Source organism: Quercus robur, chromosome 9 (assembly GCF_932294415.1).
Source record: "Quercus robur chromosome 9, dhQueRobu3.1, whole genome shotgun sequence".
In the NCBI taxonomy this organism is placed as follows: Eukaryota; Viridiplantae; Streptophyta; class Magnoliopsida; order Fagales; family Fagaceae; genus Quercus; species Quercus robur.
In genome coordinates this window covers 33,750,711-33,766,285 of record NC_065542.1, presented here as the reverse complement: position 1 = coordinate 33,766,285, position 15,575 = coordinate 33,750,711, and the positions used below count along the sequence as shown (strand labels likewise).

The 15,575-nt window shown below is 34.7% G+C and overlaps 2 protein-coding genes across 2 annotated transcripts; both read right to left on the bottom strand.

Annotated features, from left to right (window-relative positions):
* Positions 1-4,058: 4,058 nt before the first annotated feature.
* LOC126698149 (metal transporter Nramp5-like) lies at positions 4,059-13,901 on the bottom strand. Its single transcript, XM_050395167.1, has 13 exons — positions 13,702-13,901; positions 13,485-13,563; positions 13,362-13,402; positions 12,024-12,102; positions 11,789-11,893; positions 11,465-11,574; positions 7,648-7,829; positions 7,461-7,530; positions 5,637-5,810; positions 5,359-5,463; positions 5,114-5,245; positions 4,936-5,031; positions 4,059-4,633 (listed from the first exon to the last, which is right to left on the bottom strand). Exons 1-13 carry the CDS (start codon positions 13,840-13,842, stop codon positions 4,292-4,294), a joined length of 1,656 nt encoding a protein of 551 aa, XP_050251124.1. The 5' UTR covers positions 13,843-13,901; the 3' UTR covers positions 4,059-4,291.
* On the bottom strand, positions 8,343-11,441 carry LOC126698152 (uncharacterized protein At4g02000-like). The gene has a single exon (XM_050395170.1). The coding sequence runs from the start codon at positions 10,160-10,162 to the stop codon at positions 9,458-9,460; it is 705 nt and encodes a 234-aa protein (XP_050251127.1). The 5' UTR covers positions 10,163-11,441; the 3' UTR covers positions 8,343-9,457.
* Positions 13,902-15,575: the final 1,674 nt, after the last annotated feature.

The following is a 15,575-nucleotide window of genomic DNA, read 5'->3' as shown; positions in this document are numbered from 1 at the left end:
AACCAACACAATTAATAAGCAAAAAATCAAACAAAGTCACAAAGCATAGGAAGTATTGATGCATGGACATGTTGTAATGCTTAAGCATGAGTACCCTTTTTCACCCACACGTCACTTACGTTTGGGGTGATTTCCTTATAGGAATGGGTACAAGAGTTAGGGCTTTCAAACCTTCGTGTGAAGCTTTCTAAGCAGTTGGTGAAAGCACCAATCGTCTTCATTACGTCCATCATTCAAGGATCACCACTTTGATCTCTTGATGGTTCACCAGTCCAATCTCTCCTGTCATTTTTAGGTCCTCGTGACCTTGGAGCAGTTGCACTATTCATTGCTCTCAGCTTTTGACAATTTGGCCGAGTATGTCCTTGAAGTTCGCAGTAATGACACACATAGTTTGATCTAGGACCTCTTTGTGATCGTGGATGAGACTTGGCTTGGGATTCGAACCTGCCCAAAGATTGATTACGGGGGTTGTTCAACATCTGTTTGTTCTCCACATTCCTCTTCTCCTTCATCTTGGGCTTCTCAACAGTAGGGTCAACTTCAAATGGCTTTTTGGCCTTTATAAACTTCATTTCTTTGGTGATATTGCCAAATGAGCTACTTCCTCCGGTATATCCCAACCCAGATTTGTCTGAAAAATGCTTTTGAGATGAAATAACATCATCTAGCTTCTTGGTGGAGACCTTTTCTATCTTGACATTTGCTTGCACAATCTCTTGCTCAAGAAATCTCACTTTTGTGTAGGTTTCTGACAGCTCACCATTCAGTGTCTTTATCTCACATTTGGCCTCCTTATAGCGAATTAGGAGACTTTTATAGTCCTCCTCTGCCTTCTTCATCTTTCTCATAACTACCTTGACCACCCTTGTGTACTCACTCGATTTTTCCAGGAGTGAGTTATAATTTTCTTGAAGATTGGCTGTGCTTTCATCTTCTTCAGCATCTGATTCTTTAACAACTCCCAATGATTCTTCATCACTATGTTCTCCAAGTTCTCGTACAAGCAAATTGAACTCGTCTGAAGACTCAACATGGGCAATAGTCATAAAAGCAGAATAATTCCCTTCTTCGTCACAGTTTTCCTTAGAATTTGAGTTGGATGAATCCAAGTCACTCAGTGTCGTGGCATACACCTTGCCTTTCGATTTCAAATAATTCGGACATTCTTTCTTAAAGTGTCCATGCCCGTTGCATTCAAAACAAGTGACACCTTGTGTAGATTGGGATTGTTTTCCATCTTTCTTTTTGAATTCCCTTTTCTCCCTTCCTGAACTTTGGAATTTCCCTTTATCACCAAATTTACCATTATTCTTGAATTTCAAAAATTTTAAGAAATTTTTCACAAGGTATGCAACATCTTTGTCAACCATATCCTCATCCGATGAGTCATGGACTTCCGACCTTTCATTAATGGTCTTAAGAGCAAGAGATTTGCTTTTCTGTTGAGTGGGCAATGACATCTCATAAGTTTGAAGGGAACCAATCAGCTATTAGACTTTGATGTCATCAAGGTCCTTGCTCTCTTTAATCATTGTCACTTTGGCACGAAAGCTTTCCGACAATGACCGAAGGATCTTCCTTACTATTTTAGAATCCTCCGTTTTCTCCCCCAAATTGAACTTGCTGACAACCACCTCATTCAGCTTGCTATAGAAAGAGTCAAAGGACTCATCCTCACTCATTTTGAGCTCCTTGAACCAAGTGGTCAACATCTGCAGCTTGGTGTCTTTCACTTTCTTCGTGCCTTTGTAGGTGGTCTCCAATATCTCTTGTGCTTCTTTGGCAACGGTAATGTGAGAAATCCTGTGAAACTCATCTGGAGACACACCACAGAAAATCGCGTTAAGTGCTTTACTGTTAACATTAGATGCGGCGAGTGCTGCCTTATCCCATGTGGATTTGGCTTCCTCAGCCTTGGTCTAACCTATATCAACAGCATCCTAAACCGATTCATCAATGGAACATAAAAATGCTCTCATGTGAACCTTCCAAAAAGCATAATTACTACTATCAAAATATGGAGGTGCATTTAGGGATTGAGATCGGTCCATCTTAATATGGGGTCAAGGATCACACTATGGTAATGAAACCAATAGAAGTGTACCTGCTTTGATACCTAATGAAAATTCAATTAGTGTATAAAACACTATGAACGTTTAGACCCCCAATAACAAAATTACCAATTCAAGCTTTATGACAAACAATAAGTGTGCGGAAAATGAACACAAGCTATAAATAGAATTGGTAAACAATCTAAACCAATTAAAATCACATCCACAGCAGAAAATAAAAGGCAAAGATTAACGGAAGAGAGATGCAAACAAAAAGACAACACAACGATGTGTTATCGAAGAGGAAACTGAAGCCCTCGGTGTAAAACCTCTCCGTCGCCCTCCAAGCGGTCAATAATTCACTAGAAAATGTAGTTGGGATACATGAACAGCAATAGACCCTCCAAGCCTAATCTACCCAGTGTACCTAAGCCCTCCAAGCTTCTTGCTCCAATGAGGTTGTGCCGAACCTATTTCTTTTCTAACTTCCCAGATTCCGCTACTTGACCATAGCATCAACCAATGTGAAATTGGTTCTTTCCTAACTGCTTCCCAAAGCACCAAACAGCCCTCTCATAAAAATGGATATGGTGAGAAAATGTTTTGGTAAAAAGCTTCTCAAGGATTTAACAAAGGAGAGGAAGAGAGGTAGAGAGTAGAGGAATTTGAAGAGTCTCTTATGTGAAGATTGGGGATGAATCAATCTTGTTTTTCTCTAGGGTTTCTCTTTCAAAATTCTCTCTGGAAGCTCTCATTCTTTCATGGGTATAAGGGGTATTTATACTTGAGTGACAATGGAATGTGAAGAGTCAAGTTTTTCAAAATAGGCCTGGCTCGTGGCTTGGCCTCGCGGCTTGATTGAGTCGCGAGATCCAGCCACGAGATAACTGAACGACCAGTTGTCCTATTTTGTCCTGTAGTGCTCCAGTTAGCATGACGCTTCAACTTCTGGCTTGCCTGGCTCGTGTGTAGCTTTTGGCGGCTTGTAGACGCAAGTCACCCGTGAGATCTAGTCGCGAGTCTCTGTTTTTTTTGCACACTCTTGAGCATTTCTTCACACTATCTCACTCACTACCCTTACAAAAATCTCACCTAAATATAGGGTTACTAATTGCTGAAATACAAGCAAATTTGGCATGGAATAAAGCTAACAAGATGGTTGATTAAATTCAACCTTATAGAGTTATATTTCCATTGTACTCTTGAACTATTAAGTTAATTTTGTTCTTGAAGTTGCAAAACAGTCTAAAACTTTAGTGTCAACTCTATCCTTCCTTTTTAGAAACTAATTTTCTTGAAATTGTTTTATGAATCTAGTTATTTGATGTATGGCTAATTTTTATATTTACGAATACGAAATCATGCAGTTTAGAAGAGGCATGATTTGTTTGATTTAGCAATTAATTTAGGCACAAATTGGGACAAAAGTAACTTTGAATCATTTATAAAATTTTAGGGATTAAATTGACATCATTGATTGTTGTTCATTCATGATGAAGGTTTGAAATAATAATTTAACCTTATTTACATTATTTTGGTTAATATATTTTGGGGTTATATATAGTCAATTTGATTTCTATTTTTTTTTTCAGCAGTCAATTTGGTCTATATTATTTTTATCTTGCAGTTAGTTAATTTAGTTTGGTGATTTGATTGTGCCTTAATTGGATTTGCATGTAATTTGGATTAATTAATTAATTTGGCATTTGGGTAATTGGTTAGTTGATTTAAGGTCAATCTTTAACTCTACAGCTGGACTTTATAATTTACAGAGACACTCTCTAGTCTCTTCTATTCTAAGAGAGAGAAATGTACTGAATGGACCATAATGACCAAAGTGGACCAAAATGAACCGAAGTGGATTGAATGGATTGGAATGGATTGCAGTGGACCGAATGGGCCTAAATGCAATGGTGATGTGGCTTAACAGGAGTATAGAAACAATAAATCTTATGCTTTAGTTTTTAGATATTTATTAATATAAATGAGACTAAATAACTAGTATGAAAATTTTAATGTCGTTCAATAATTATCATTTTAATGACAAACTTAGAAGTTTAACATAAATTTACAAAGGTGCAGTGGAAACTACCATAGGCAGCTCAATTACACTTACATAAGAAGAAAGCCTTAGATGAAGTTGAAGAAAGTTCATGTCTCATTTAACTTGGGAGCTCCCTCCCACTAATGAAACACCTTGGCACTTGTTGCATTTGAATTTGATGTAGAAAAACCCCTTACTCTGGTGGTGGGATATCAACCAAATTCTCACTGTAAGGAATGTGATCAGCCTCGACCACCTTATAAGAATTGCTAAGCCCTTGTTCCATGTTGTTTTGGGCCATTGGTTGGTCAAGTGTTATGGGCTCAGTAAATGTTACAACAGTGTCTTTTCGAAAGGTAAGGTACAAGATTGCTAAGACGTAAACTAGTATTAGGGGAAACACTATGATCCCAACAAACACATTTGCAATCTTGGGTAATTTGTTGTGAATTAGCCAACCCATAAAGGCTGTAATCAGGAAGTACATGTTAAAGCCAGTCAATGCCACGCCTAGGGTCCACGCGATCACCATAATCTGCAAGCATATTAGTTTTTTCAATTAAATTCAATCATGTGTCTGCATCGATCAATAAGATATATAATTGAATTTAATTTTTGCCAAAAGAAAAGAATACTGTTTATGCTATATTAAGTAATGTAGTCATTAGATCAAATTTAATTGATTAATTTAAGATATAATATCTAATGCTAGACTTATATGTATGAATTGCATTTATAGGCTTTATAAAACCAGTCTATCGCCCTAGTCAATTGAATTCAAGGCTAACTGTACCAGCTGACCTCATTTAAAAGAACAGAAGTACAAAAACAACTTACGTAGATTGAATTCTTGTGTGGTCCCATCTTGGGGTTACTGTAACTGAATTTAAGGAGAGGGATTAGAGCAAATGGAACCTCAAATGCAAGTACCATCTGCAAAACCCATTAAATTGTTATACTATGTTTGAATATAGGTATCAACATTAAAAAAAGACATAGTTCACAAGTTACAAACCGTTGAGATGATGATAAGTTTGGCTGCACCTTTAGATCCTCCAATAATGGAAACAATAAGACTAGGTGCAATAGCAATGCTCCTTGTCATCAGGTTTCTAATCCATGGTCTCATCTTAAGGTCCAAGAAACCCTAAAAACCATCCTTATATTAATTAAAATTCAATCCCAATTAATCAGGGTAGTATCACATTATGTATGTATAGTTGTGTGTATATATATATATATATACTTATATTTTCAGACCTGCATGATGAATTGCCCTGAATAAGTGCTTGTGATGCTGGAGCTTTGCCCTGAGGCTAGTAATGCAATGCCATATATGGTTGAGCTTGACCGACCCAACACATTCTACACACATAAAACAATTTTAAAAAGCTTTTGTTAGACTTTGTGCTTATACATTTACTTGGATTCATTTTGATAAACTATTATTTACACAAAATCTTCAATTGAAAAAAATGATAAATTTTATCATCTAACCATTATTTTAATATGAAATAACTTCATCTATAAATTTGAACCTTTAGAAGGAAAGGGGCCGAGTCAAGGTTAAGATTATTGCATTGATTTGCAATATCATCTGACATATTGTTGGCTGAACAAATGGTACCCGATACAGAGATGATTGCAATATTGATTAAAAATGCGACAACCAGTGCGATTCCACTTTCTATCAAGTAAAATTGACATGCATCCTGCAGTATTACAAAATGAGGCAGACACAAGCATTTGACAAATTAGCAAAAAGCAACTGTTTTAGAATAAAGACATTATTTGACTCTTCTGCAATTAAATAAATTATAGTTTTATAAACTATGTTTATATGGTTTATGAGTACTATTTTTTTTTAAAAAAATTTCTCCAACCACAATAAATACGGTATCCAAATTTATGTAATTATTAAAGCACAATTTTATAATTTTTTTTGTCTTTTTCTTAAGAGTGATAATCGACGGTAAAACCAAGATTTCAATTCAAGGGGGACAAAATTAAAAGAAAAAATAATCTAAAAAATTAATCAATATTAATAACAAAATAAATAAACAATGTTAAACTAATGTAATTATCATACAAAATCTAGTATAAATGTAAAAGTACAAGTATATATTATATATCATTAAAATAAAGAAACAAAAATAATCAATTAATAGTTTCTAACAATCAAGCTAGGAGATTAGTCTAAATATATAAAATTTAAAATCTAATTTGATTCCTTAAAATAAATTTAGAAAATAAATAAATCTAAAAGTGTTCATATATAGTATAGCAATATACATGCAAAATAAAACATTCATCAATTTGGGGTTATAGCAAACAACCAGAATTTGAAACTTTGAAAAAGCTAATAGATGGAAGAGAAAAAGGATAATGGTGGCTTAAGGGTTTTAGTAACCTACAAAGATATTATGTAATTAAAAAAAAAATGATTTTGTGTAAAATATGGGACTTTCTAATTAAAATGCTTTGAGACCCCCCCCCCCCCCCCCCAACCCAAAACAAAAAAAAGGATAAGTAAAAGTTGTTGTGAATGAGAGAATAATGAAAGGTGGGATCCAACAAAAATTGTTTTCACAACATTCTCAAATTAGACTATCATTTCATAAATGGCTATTATAAAAAATTAAATTACAGATTATAGTGGGTACATATTATAATCGGCCCATGTGTGAAATTATAAATTAATTTGAAAATATAATGAAATTGTTGTGAATTTTTGTTTATGATAAATATATAACTTTTTTTTTTCAACATTTGTCACCATGAAAGCAAAAGGTGATATGTTTTTTAATTTTTTTTTTTTTTTTTTTTCGTGTGAGGGAGCGTATTGTTTTTTTTGTTTTTTTTACTGGAGTAATGATATATTTACAACATTTTCACAACAAATCTTTGGTGAAAAACTATTACTGGTTGTAATTTAGATCCATCATTGACATTATTTTTTAATTCACCAATATTAGCTTGTCACATAAGATTTATTGTGAAAATATTTTGACATTACATTTCTCTTTTTACCATGTGTCAGTTTCTTTTTCTGTTTTTTTGAGTTAATATGGTGTATTTTTGGTTTTACATGAGGTGTTGTTTTGGTTTTTTTCATAGTTAGGCAATGCTTCCTCGTAATAATACAAGCACAACTATACAAACTGCTATGTCAACTTTTAAACACTCAATGAAAAAAAATTTAATAAATTTATTCATTTTATTGTTAATGTGGCATCGATCACATTTATTATCACATAAATTTGTAAACTTTCACTGCCTTTGGCAGTGAAAGTGCAAGCAGCTTTAACATTTTCATTAAGTCTTAATGGCTGGGAATATGCATGAAAGCACTAGTTTCTTACATTGATGGCATTGACAGAACGTGGTACTCTTCTGGATAGGACAAGAGCCGAGTGAAGAAAGAGATTGTGCCTATTGATGAGAAAGAAATGGAATGAATAATATTAACACACAAACAATTAGAAAGAAGAAAAGAAATAGTTATGAAATAATGAGCAAGGATATTTAATGAAGCAGTAAATCATGTACGGCATGATAACGGAACCCAAAAGGGCTATGGCATTTCCAATGGCTCCTTGGCCACTGAGCTTGGGTACAAACAATCCCTTTATCACAGCAGCAGCTGGAGGCTTTACGTAATTCATTTCCCCAAAGAAACATGCAGCCATTGCCAATATTAGCACTGATATCAGCATCTCCAGCTTCCTAACCTGCCCACTCACAAAATTTTTTTAACATTAAAACTAATACTTTACGTAATTCATTTCCCCATAGAAACATGCAGCCATTGCCAATATTGGCACTGATATCAGCATCTCCAGCTTCCTAACCTGGCCACTCACAAAATTTTTTTAACATTAAAACTAATACTTTACGTAATTCATTTCCCCAAAGAAACATGCAGCCATTGCCAATATTAGCACTGATATCAGCATCCCAGCTTCCTAACCTGCCCACTCACAAAATTTTTTCAACATTAAAACTAATAGTCATGCTACAATTTTACAATATGGAGCTTACAAACTGCTATGTCACTAATTTCAAAAAAAAAAAAAAAAAAATCAAATATTCATTTAATAGGGGGTTGAATTTGACGAATCAGATTCATTATTACATTAGTTTGTAAATTTTATGTAATTAAATTTGTAATACCTTTAACATTTTCTTAAAATTAATGTAGATACTGGAAAATGAAAAGGGAAACGAAATTCAACTTTTTGAACTCTAAGAAATTAACTCAGGTTGAGACCATGCATTTTTTTGAAATAAAAATCCACTGCCGAACTTTTACACTGTGTTTGGTTGGGGTGAAAACAGGAAGGATGGAAAATAAAAGGGAGGAAAATAGGGTGGAAAATGATGTTTTCCACTGTTTGGTTGGTGAAGGAAAATGGGGAGGAAGGAAAACCTTGGAAAAAGTTTTCTCTCCCAAGCCCACATTTTTGATCCTCCATAATTGGGAGGAAAAGACTGGAGAGAAAACTGAACGCGCAACACTTTTTCACAAATGCCCTCTCTTTCCCAATGATCACAGCAAGTCAGCAAAGAAGAAGAAGACAATTTTCCAACCACCAACTCAGCACAACCCAATTATCACCACCGCAACCCAAACCTGCCGAAAAACCCATTCCAAATTCAAACAAAAATCAATAAAAACTAAATCCAATGGAAAACCCATAAGAAAAATCCAACAAAAACTTGGATTGACATGCTGCCGGATCTACCTTGCTACTGCCGTCATCGCATCTGCCTTGCTACCATCGCCAGATCAACCCAAATGGACTTAGATTGATATGGGTATGTGTTGAAGTGAAGATTTTTGGTTTGTTTATGGAGTTTTCTGGTTTGTTAATGGAGTTTTCTGATGAAGAAATGGGCGAAAGAAGAAAACTTGACTGGTGAAGAAAGATGAGAGAAAGAAGAAAAAGAAAGAAAATTCACTGAGAGAGAGAGAGAGAGAGAGAGAGAGAGAGAATAGTATTCAGAAAAGAAAAGTGAGAAGTGGGTTTGACTAGTAAGGTTGTTGAAAATATATATATATATATATATATATAATGACCATTTAAAGAAAATAGTGTGTATAATAGATAAATTGATGTGAGTGTTTTGGATAAGTGAATGTGTAAAGTTCACCTTTCCAAGTGGGTACACAGGTTCCAAAGTCAGCGATGGGACCCGTGATGTATTAGCTACGGCTGAGCCCCGAGATTGTGCTGATTGCCTAGTTGGCACTGGTTCATTTGCTGAGTCATCTTGTTGGTGTGGTGAATTGGTCATCTTGGCATCAGTGGGGTCCCCATGACGTCTTGCACCGGCCTTCATCTACTCACCATATGGGTTATGGGTTGGGTTGTTGTTCTGGGCTGGGGTCATGCAAGGTGCAGTTTTTCTTTTCATGGCCCAAGTGTCTGCATGTATAACAAAGGCCCACCAATCTTTCATATTTGAAAGCCACCGCAAATCTGTCACCTTCTGGGTTAGTGACCGGGCTTTCCCGCCGGAGCGGTTGGTTGAGGGGAATGTTGATACGGATTTGTAGGAACCTTGCTTGATCAGACTCAATCGGCTTGCTCTTCACCATAAGCATGGTCCCAAGTTCTGACCTGATGTCCCTAAAAGTTTCTTCAGTCATGAGATCGAAGGGTAAACCCCAGACTTGGACCCATAGTGGGACATGCGTGAAAACCATGTTGTGCGCCGCTATACCGATTTTCCATCTCCGCATCACCAGAAGGTGATTATCGAAACTCCAAGGGCTGCTGTCCTGCACCCACTGGAGTTGGCTTTCAAGCTTAAAACGGAATAAGTATAGTCCCTCACCAACATCAACAATCCGGAGATCGTTACCGAGTTTCCATGCGGAGCGTAGCAGGTTCTTCGCCGCCCTATGGTTGACGTCTCTCGTCGTAAGAAAGCGACCAACAAGGCTGAGAGAACAGTCGTCCAGTGTCTGTGTTCTGCGGCTGGGATTCAGAGCAATCGTCTTGCCCTCTACCTCAGTGAGTGAGATACTTTGAACTCTCTCGATGACCTCGGAATCCATGGGGGAAAAGAGCGTTACAGGGGTATACAAAGAGGGAGTGGGGGTAGTGTGAAGGGGAGTGTGGGGTAGTGGGTAGAAGGTGAGTAACGTACCCTTGTCCGTTAGCTTCTGTCTTGAAGACTTGCCAGGGAGAGATACGGCTGAAGAAAACTGTGACACACCCCAGGGGCCTGTGTATTTTAGTGTTTTTTTTAGTCAAAAAGTTGGACCCACCACCGATTAACTTCGGTCAAGGCTGTCCGGGTCCACCCCTGTAGCGGTTTATGAGCGAGGTTGAAGACGAGCTGAGTGGGGAGTGGGATGGGTTTGTTGGGGTTGGATAGAAATAAGGGTGGTGAGGTCCACTGCCAACGACCAGCGCCTCAGTGGAAAGAAAAGAACTCGCCCTTGGCGAGAGGAAAAGCTCCTACGAGAGCGAGGAGAAGAATTTTTTTATTTGTTGAATCCGATTACTTACTAGTTACAAACTATGTGATAAAATATATCTAACTATCTATCACACAACTCACGTAGTTTTTTTTTTTTTTTTTTGGCTGGCGTAAGTAGATAGTTGATCATAAATATATTATATAAATTTCTTAAAAATTTAAATGGCCAAAAAACGTAACTGGTAGATAGTTGGTCATAAGAATATTATACTCAATTAAAAAAATAATAATAATGACGGCAAGACATAAACGCTCGTTGATAATTGATAATTGGAACAAAAATATTACACAAAGTAATGTGAACATATAATAGAGTATAAAAATTAAACACCGTAGTATGGATTATTCGTGATGATTCAGTGATAATTGGTGGATTCTCTAGAAACAACTGCCAGTTTCTTAGATGAGTTGTGTGCATTGCGTGATGGACTTCTCATGTGCCAAAACCTCCATTTAATAGCTGTAGAGATAGACTTAGATGTAAAGCTATTGTTGATTTGATAGCTAATTCTAATTACTCTAATATCTTCCTCTATTGTGGATGACTGCATAATTTTGGTTTTCCAGCTTCCCCAAGTTTGTATTAGCCATTGCTTTCATGCAGCTAATAAATAGGTGTGCTGATGAGTTAGCTAGGTATATGGGTGCCAATCAACTTGTTAGGTGTTTTTGATTCATACTTAAATTAAATGGTTAGTTCTTTTTCAATGTTATCATGAACCTTTTGTTGTTCTCTAGTTAATTTCTTTTAATGCATTTCCTTTTCAACCAAAAAATAAAAAATAAACACCCAAATTTCTTTAATAATTAATTAAGCGGAAAAGATTCTTAAATTATGCCACCAGAAACTTTAAATAATTAATGAATAAATTACCCCATATCTCTGCAGGCCAAGAAGTAAGAGAGTGCTTAAACCAGTGATGAGAACTCCAGTCCAAACTGGGATGTGGAATAATATATTTAGTGCAAAGGCTGTTCCAACCACTGCCATGAATAGGAAAATTAAAAAAGTTTATTGATAACATGATCTATATTGTCTTGTTGCTTGTTTATTTGATGTGTAATTTTTCCCTTAATTTGAATGTTAACAAGAAGACATGGATGAAAATTCAAGAATGATAACGCTAGTAAACGCATGAATGTAAGATATCTTCTTCCTTTTTTTTTTTTTTTTTTTTAGTAAATTTTATTCTTTTACCTTCGGGTATATCAGCGGATATGACAGCAAATTCGGCAAGCAACCATAGGAAATACTTCACATATTTTGGGTACTCTAACTTACATAATTCTGAAAGGTGTTTGCCTGTAGAGATATGCAAACAAATACTTAGCTTGATTAGTTACTAGTAGAAAAAAAAATTGCGGCAGAAATGATATTAACTTTTATCAATTGGCTATATTTTGGTCTAGAATTGGTTTGCTGTGCATCTTACCAGTGCTTACACCAAGATTTGCAGCTAGCGATTGAATTATGAGTGTAAAGGTAAACCCAATAAGGTAAATCCATAGTTGCTGAAAATAGAAAATAGCACTACCATGATTAACATTTCTCTTGTAAGGGTCCGTTTGGATATAGCTTATTTTGTAGAAAACTAAAAATTGAAAACTAAAAACTGAAAACACTGTAGCAAAATAATTTTTAAATGTGTGAATAGTGTCGTGGGACCCATTTTTAATGAAAAAGTTGCTAAAAAGTGAAGTTTGTGGGTTCCATGAATAGTGCATGGGACCCATAGGTGTGCACTAAAGAAAAGTAAAAAATCACGACTTAAAAAAAAAAAAAAAAAAGTGAAAACGCAAACGTGGGAAGCGCAAAACGCGCTTCCCAAATGCATCCTAAACTAATTTCAAATTATTTTGGCCCTTTATACTTTAGTACATATTTTGTGCTTAAAGTTTTGGGTTGTTTTCATTTTAGTCATTTATGTTTCAAAATTGTCATTTTGAATGAAAATTTTGAAACTTAGAGGGCAATATGAAAATTGAATTAAAATGAAGAGTCGAATGAAAATTTAAAACAAAAATGACTAAATTGAAAACAATCTCAAACTTTAAAGGCCAAAAGTATACTTTAATAAAGAATGAACCTAATTAAGTTACTGTACTTTAAATTTGTGCCATGAGTCATTCTTCTTTGATAAAAAATGAAATACTTTTCTTTTAAATGTTTCATCCTAACAAAATTTTGTATTTATGTCAAAGTATTAATTCATTGTCATATATTAATTGGGGGGGGGGGGATGTACTTAAAAGTAATGATAGAGATACAAACTATTTTACAAACTGTTAATATGGTGAGTGATTATTGACAAATAAAAAAGTAATGTTAATAGTGAGCACTAGGCCTATACGATGAAATGAAGGTCAGTAAGAGGTTGGCCATAACATCAATTTTTAAAAATGTTGTAAAATAGTTTGTGTCTGTAGTATTATTCATATACTTAAATTCATTTATAAATCATTCATCTAAAAAATGAATTTATATAAGAAATAGTTCATTTGAAATATGACATTATTGCAAAAGTTTAGTTGCTTTAACAACAATTGAAACTAAAAGTAACAAATGGAAAAAAGAAAATTTCATGTGTGAATGCACCAAAAAATACATTATTATTTGAAATTATATTAATCTTAACAATCTATATCTCCTCTCTTTTTAACAAGAAGTAATAAAATTAAAACTTCAAAAACAAGTAAAAATAATTTCTTAGAAAGTATTTGAAAGTAATTAAACCTATAAAAAGTTCCATTTTTTTTCCTATTTGATTTACCTCAAATGTGTAATTTGCTCCAGTTTGCAGATCAGTTTCCACTGCGACATGGTAAAAATGATATTACTTCGTAAAATACACACATTCACACAAACGCATAGTGAGATAGAGAGAGAGACTCACAGCTGCCTGGGTCAATATAAGCCATGGAGATAAGAAATCCAGGACCTACAAATGATAGGAACTTTTTCCACCTAGGTTTCTGGAACATCATATATATTATACGCAAATCTTGATTCTAACAAGATAATTTATCCAAACATATAGAACTAAGCAATTTAAAGATAGAAAATATGCAGCTAATTAAGAAAGAAATAAAAGAGGGTCAAATGAGAGAGACCTGAGAGTCCTCATGATCATGTTTGTCAGAACTATTAGGGCTTTCCTCCAGATTAATGGCTGCTACACGGTGGCTATCTCCACCCCATGTTAATGATGGTACTACATCAGTTACTTGTTGCTGTTGCTGTTGGATTCTCATTTTTTTTCTGTGTCTGTTTCTCTCTTTCGACTTTGATTTAACTACTACAAGTGAGAGTCTCCAATGGAGCTCCTTTAATTATAGTGCATGTGCATGCAAGCATCATCTTTGGCAATTCTGGACGGCGTAGCAGTCACTCTCTAAACTAACTCCAACTTGTCACCATCCTCATCGCCAAAGATGAACATGCGCATGCACGTCACTTTCTTCAATTTTTTTTATTTTTTTGGGTAGAGAAATAATTATAAATTTGTCACATCCTTCTGTGTAGGAGTATTCTACTATCTAAGAATAAACAAAACAAAAAGATATTTATCTAAGAATGATTTTTTCACTCCTTGGCTAGATTTTTATTTTTACTTTTATAAAGTGCACGTTTGAGCTCGTGAAAGTCTATAGAGTACAGACACAGAAAAGTTGACTAAAAATTTGAATCTTATTGATATGAAAGATTGTTAGTAGTATGTAAAAAATAAAAAAAAATGATATGAATGGTGGATCGAAATGAGAACTAATTAAATACTACTACAAGCTTGCCATATAGTAATAAAAACTGATTGATGTCTTGATCTGATGATAAAGAGTTATCATCAGGAATAGACGCCATAGGTTGAAACTCTTTTAAAAAAAATAGTAACATCCCATATTATAACACGTTGTCAATTTTTTTAAATATGTATCTTTGAGTTATTCTCGTTTTTGAAATAGTTAAGAATTATATGAAATATATATAAATGCAGGTTAACCGATTTTCCGTAAACCCGCCCCAAGCACATTTTCTATTATAAGGTACCATCCCGCCTAATATTACCGTCATCTGCAAATATAATGACTTAAACAATATATATATATATGTGAAAGCTCTATATAAACTATCAATACTAGCTAGGAATCGTTGACTCTATTGACAGAAACGAAGATATAGAATAATTTTGCTAATAGCTATGCATTGCACGCGAGTTAACTAAAAAAAATAGTTTAAAATATAAGATACTATAATCAATATAGTTCAAAGTGCTCACATAAAAATATATCAGGTGATGGAAGAACAACTTGTAGATTGTAGTAGTCCTCACTATGAGCCACATGGAAAGCCGATGAATAACATAAAATTTTTATCAAACAAAAAATTAACTTGCAGTTTTTTTTTTTTTTAACATTTGCTCAATTTTTGATGGCAAGGTTTTTGATGCTGATGTTGCGGAAGCTCAATACTGTATTTGATTAATGGCGGATCCAGAAATTTATATTTGGAGGGACCAAAAAAAAAAAAAAATCTTTTTTTTTTTTTTTTTTTTTTTTTTTTGTATAGGGATGGAGTCAGGATTTGGAGTTAGGTGGAGCGGGTTTGTTGTTGGCTATGTGTGGCGGTTTTGACCTCTGGCTCTACTACTACTTAGCCACTTGAGGGATTATTTTTTGGTGTGTGTGACTTTGATGTATATATCAATTATATTCATAGTATGCATAATAGTCTCAAATAGCAATGTAAATACAATTCAATATATATGTTAAACATTTTATAACTTAATATGTGCTAAAAAAACGTATTTATTAAAATTAAACAATCACTACAAAAAAAGGGGCTATCTTAGTGTTTTCAAAGCCGCTAGGATAGCCCAAGAAAGCGTTAGGATAGAGTCAAAATTCCTATCCCGAAGTTTTTTTTCCTGGCGCTTCAAATTGTTGTGTAGTGACAGTCGGTATAGGGTCACCGAAACTGTATCAGCGCT

Bases quoted from the DNA above. Each gene is read 5' to 3' on its own strand.
- LOC126698152 (XM_050395170.1), bottom strand. From the start codon at position 10,162: ATGGATTCCGAGGTCATCGAGAGAGTTCAAAGTATCTCACTCACTGAG.
- LOC126698149 (XM_050395167.1), bottom strand. From the start codon at position 13,842: ATGAGAATCCAACAGCAACAGCAACAAGTAACTGATGTAGTACCATCA. The intron at 13,564-13,701 runs GTCTCTCTCATT...ATGATGTTCCAG, and splicing joins ATGATCATGAGGACTCTCAG to AAACCTAGGTGGAAAAAGTT. The intron at 5,811-7,460 runs GTAAGAAACTAG...GTAATACTGCAG, and splicing joins GTTCTGTCAATGCCATCAAT to GATGCATGTCAATTTTACTT.